Below are 5,000 nucleotides of genomic sequence, written 5' to 3' on the forward strand. Positions count from 1 at the left end.
TCTTTACATTCATGCCCAACCCTCTATTTTTTACTACTCCCTTAACTGCCCCCAACACTTTGCAACCTTCATTCACTCTCTGACGTACATTTGCTTCCACTCCACCATTTGCTGCAACAACAGACCCCAAGTACTTAAACTGATCCACTTCCTCAAGTAACTCTCCATTCAACATAACATTCAACCTTGCACCACCTTCCCTTCTCGTACATCTCATAACCTTACTCTTACCCACATTAACTCTCAACTTCCTTCTCTCACACGCTCTTCCAAATTCTGTCACTAATCGGCCAAGCTTCTCTTCTGTGTCTGCAACCAGTACAGTATCATCCGCAAACAAAAACTGATTTACCTCCCATTCATGGTCATTCTCGTCTACCAGATTGATAATAATTATTTTTATTTACAAAGCTCGATTACAATTTTTACACAGAAGTAAACAAACACATTCTTAAGATAGAGAAGGTGACACAGCAGTTCGCAATAAAGAGTACAAATCTATATGCTACGTTACTTAACATATAGAATTAAAGCCCATAAAATAAACAGTTTATTTTATAAAGCACCAAAGATACGCAAACTTAGAAACTTAATTGGTTCCAAGAAGCTGTTTGTAACTCAAATTGTTTGTAAGTTCAATTTTGTTGAGTTTTGGCTTAGGGTAGGCCTAACCCAGGTTTACCAGAGCATTTCCACTGGATTATCATACATGCACCTTAAAATTATCGTTTTTTTAAAACCAAAATTATCGTACACACTTTCAACATGGTTATTAAGGAGTAACATATCTAACTTATTTCAAGGTATTTTAGCATAATTGTTTAATCAAACACACACACGCATTTGTATATACCTAAGGTATGTATCGTACATCGTACTGGACCTAAAATAATGTGCATGTACGATGATTATCGTACGAATGGCACCCCCGGCCTAACCTGAATATCATTACTATAATTTCCAGGAAGAAAAGTCAACAAATAGTCAGGTTACATATGAAATAGATATCAGGCTATTACAAAATGTTGCTTGACTTATTACATTGAATGTAATAATATTGTTTTATTACAATATTTATTTATCTTTGTTTTTTTTAGTTGAAGACCTTATGTAACATAGTTTTATACAGAAAGTTTACAGAATCTATTACACATTAATACTACTTTAAAGATTAAAGGTGTCTAGTTTCAATTCCAGTTTCCTCAGAATAGATGCTCACCCGAACGTCAGCCTGGCAAGCCCAAATCCCCACGCTGGTGCCCAACCACAGCAGTGGCCTCTCCAGTAAACAGCTTCAACTCACGGTCATGGGCTAGGATCGATCTGCTGCCAAGCACTGTACTAGCCAGGAGGCTACTACGGAAGAATCATTTAACACATTAGGAAGTCTACACAATAAAATAGATCTTACTGGTCATTTAAGTAGAAATTTCCTTGATAATTGTAGTTCAACAAATACGACTCATTTTCTATACCACTTTTGTCCATCTCACTTTTCGCTTTATCAAAGACTTCTGGTACTGTTACAGGCTGACCATTTTCTGTCAGGATTCTACACAAAATTTTGTTATATATTGAGCCATCTCTAGTGAAATCTTGCTTGAGAGATTTCTTTGGAATGCTTGAATAAATGCAGACTGTTTCGACCTTTTTTCTTTGGCTTCTCAATGCAAAAGGTACTGTATTATTATCACTTTCATACTTGCAATGGAAAAGCTCCCTTGGATCTAACTTCTCTTCCGGCCACCTACACAGATCAAAGATGAATATTTTAGGCTTGTTTTCCAAGTAATACGGACATAGAAATTCACTGAATACATCTAAAACATCGCTGATTTTTAATGTTTTCATGTCGGAAGTAAGGAATGTCGCCTCTGATCCATCTATACTGACATCATATCCTGTGAAGTAGAATATAACAGACTCGAAATCATCCAGCATCTCCATCTGTCGGATGTCTACCAAAGCTCTCAGCGTCTCCTCTGCAGACAGAGACGAATAAATGTCTCCATTGTAACCAATGTTACTGAAAACATCAGACAAATTGTTGGCGTCGCTTTCAGATCCTCGGTTGGATAGATCCGGTCGTCCATTGAATGAGTCATAGGAGAAGATGGATACAAAGCCTTTGGTTGTGGTCTTGTATTGCTGTTTCTGTGTGCAGCCTCCGACTGAAGAGCTAATACGAGGTCCTTGCTCCGTGTGCTGTAGAATCAGAGATGGATATGGTCAGCACTATATTATTATTATTATTATGGAGTTAAAAGTAATGGCTGCATCGGCAGAGTTTATTATCCTCGAAACGCGTCGTAGTTTTTATTATTTTGTACCAAAAGTTTTACTTGTATTTTGTGAGACTATACTTGAAAAGTCTTCCCGATTTTGTCATTCACCTGACTGATGAATTTTTCAAGTCTGCTGGCTGATTGCAGCGCTCTAGAGAAGAGAATTATCCGGAAAATAGAAAAATTGGATAAGAAAATAAACTCTGCCGATGCAGCCATTACTTTTAACTCAACCTGCCTAAAAGAGGGTCTCCTACCACGATATTATTATTATTATTATTATTAATACTAGCTAGTTGGAAAAGCAGGATGCTATAAAGCCAAAGGCCCCAACAGGGAAAAATAGCCCAATAAAGAAAGGAAATAAAAAACTATAAGAGAAGTTCTTGAAATATTCTAAGATCAGTAAAAACATTAAAACATCTTTCATATGTGAACTGTAAAAAGACTTGTGTCAGCCTGTTCGACATAAAAAAAAAATGGTGTAAGTTTGAAATTTCAATCATATATCATAGGGAAGTATATTCAAAACATTATTTTTCCTGAGCGTTTTACTTGCTTAGTTGTTTGTTACTTTACAGTATTAACCTGGAAAGTATTTGGTATGAAAATATACAAGATCTGAATAATGTGAATTTTACTTTTTTCAACCATGTTAAGACTGTGGGAGAATAATGTCCATGCGGGTGGAATTCACATACAAGTGACAATACACTTTTTCTTTGTATCTTTTCCCACTTTTATGTGGGGTCGATGTTTATGGCCAGCTTTCTCCATCTACCTCTGTCCCACATTTCATCACCGGTTAATCCCTTTGATCGAAGGTCATCCTTGATATAGTCCATCCACCTTCGCTTTGGTCTCCCTCTCCTCGTTCCCTGTACCTCCTTTTCCATCATTCTCCTCTCAATATACTGTTCATCTCTTCTCATTACATAACCATACCACCTCGGTCTACTTCCTTTGATCTTATCTGATAGTTCTCTAACTCCTGTGGTACCCATAATTACCTCATTCCGTATCTTAATCATCTTGTCACCCCACACATCCATCTGAACATTCTCATCTCTGCCACATCCAGTTTCTTCTCTTCTGTCTTCTTTAATGCCCACGTCTCCGCTCCATACATCATTGCCGGTCTCACAACTGTCCTGTGTACTTTACTTTTCAACTTAACCCATATTTTCCTGTCGCATAGTACTCCACACAATTTCTTCCAATTCTTCCATCCTGCTTGCATTCTGTGGTTTATTTCTGCCCCCAGACCACCATCCTCCTCCTATACTTGAAATATTTCAATTCTTTCCGATCTCTCTCCTTGTAAAATAACTTCCCCATTCTCTCCATTTTCAATCTCAAATACTCTGTCTATTTACTGCTGATTTTCAAACCTCTATTTTCCGTTTCTCTTCTCCACTCCTCCAGTTTCTCTTCTACTACCCCTCGCCCAGTGCTACACAGTATAACATCATCAGCAAAAAGCATACACCAAGGAGACTGACCTTGTGTTACTACATCCATGACCAGATCAAATAGGTAAGGGCTCAATGCAGACCCCTAAAAGAATAAATAAACGGAAGATTCTTACCTTTGAAAACTTGTCAATTATTGATGTCTTGTTCAGTGCAATGGCTAACTCTCTTGGCGTACTAAATTTGAGTTCGTCTTCCATGACTGCCTGTGCTGAACTATCCGGATCTGCTCCTATCTCTAACAGTTTATCAATGTGATTATGATCAGACAAATACACGGCATTGAATAATGGGGCGGCCAGCTAGAAAGAGATAAGCTTATTATTAATATGGAAAAACATATTCCCGATATGAAAATTTCATTACATCAGTTCCAAAGCAACAATGCTTTACTTACAATGTCTTTATAGGTGTTGCCACGCATATCCTTCTTTTCTGCAAAAAAGTTGTCAAATGACAGCAGAAGCTCGAGCATATCTGTGTTTCCTATACGGGCCACTATGTGCGCTGCCGTCTGGCCATAGCGATCGACAGCATTTGGATTAACAGCATTGTGCAACAGCTTAACAACATCTTTACGGTTATAGCTAGCTGCTAACTGCAGAAGAGTGGAATTACAATCATTTCGTCGTGTCCCGCCTTTTCCCTCATGCAGAAATTGCTCAATCTCCGTAGTATCCTCACTAAAAAGTGCAGCAAAAGCACTCGTCTGTAAAGTAAATCAAAAGTTTTTTTCAGAGGAAAAATACTAACTTCCTGGATGATTTATTTGATTATTAACTTTAGAATTAATTAATTTATGTTTAGCAAACCATTTCTTAAGCTATACCATGGCTAAAAATACTCACATGTCTTTGTACGTGAGGGAAACATTTGAATTTAATCTCGGCAAGTTCCCCGCGCTTACTCTTGGCTTTGTTGATCCCCTGGTGGTAAGGGTGAAAACTACACTTCTCACTTAAGGTTTTCACGTCGCCTTCATAAGATACTTTGGATCTTCTTTTGCCCTGTAATCAATTCCTTATCTTTAGTAGATTATATTTTGAGATTCAATATATTTCTCTTATAGTAAATGTAGATCTTGGTTATTGTTACTGTTCTTAAAATACCTTATCACGTCACTTGTAGTTTATGTATTTCCTTGTTTTCTTTCCCCACTGGGCTATTTTTCCTTTAATAGAGCCCTTAGGCTTATAGCAACCTGCTTTACCAACTAGATTTGTAGCTTAGCAAGTAGTAATAA

At 37.4% G+C, this 5,000-nt stretch overlaps 1 protein-coding gene across 1 annotated transcript in view; it reads right to left on the reverse strand.

Annotated features, from left to right (window-relative positions):
* The window catches only part of LOC137639230 (uncharacterized), a 6,191-nt gene that overhangs the window by 819 nt on the left and 372 nt on the right, over window positions 1-5,000 (reverse strand). The window contains exons 2-5 of the mRNA XM_068371525.1: window positions 4,606-4,764; window positions 4,155-4,466; window positions 3,874-4,059; window positions 1-2,205 (exon numbers count right to left, since the gene is read on the reverse strand). The exon at window positions 1-2,205 is cut by the window's left edge and continues 819 nt beyond it. Of these exons, the coding sequence (XP_068227626.1) occupies window positions 1,408-2,205; window positions 3,874-4,059; window positions 4,155-4,466; window positions 4,606-4,764 (1,455 nt within the window). The 3' untranslated portion in view covers window positions 1-1,407. The remainder of the gene's footprint in view (window positions 2,206-3,873; window positions 4,060-4,154; window positions 4,467-4,605; window positions 4,765-5,000) is intronic.

Source organism: Palaemon carinicauda, chromosome 4, assembly GCF_036898095.1.
Source record: "Palaemon carinicauda isolate YSFRI2023 chromosome 4, ASM3689809v2, whole genome shotgun sequence".
Classification (NCBI taxonomy): Eukaryota; Metazoa; Arthropoda; class Malacostraca; order Decapoda; family Palaemonidae; genus Palaemon; species Palaemon carinicauda.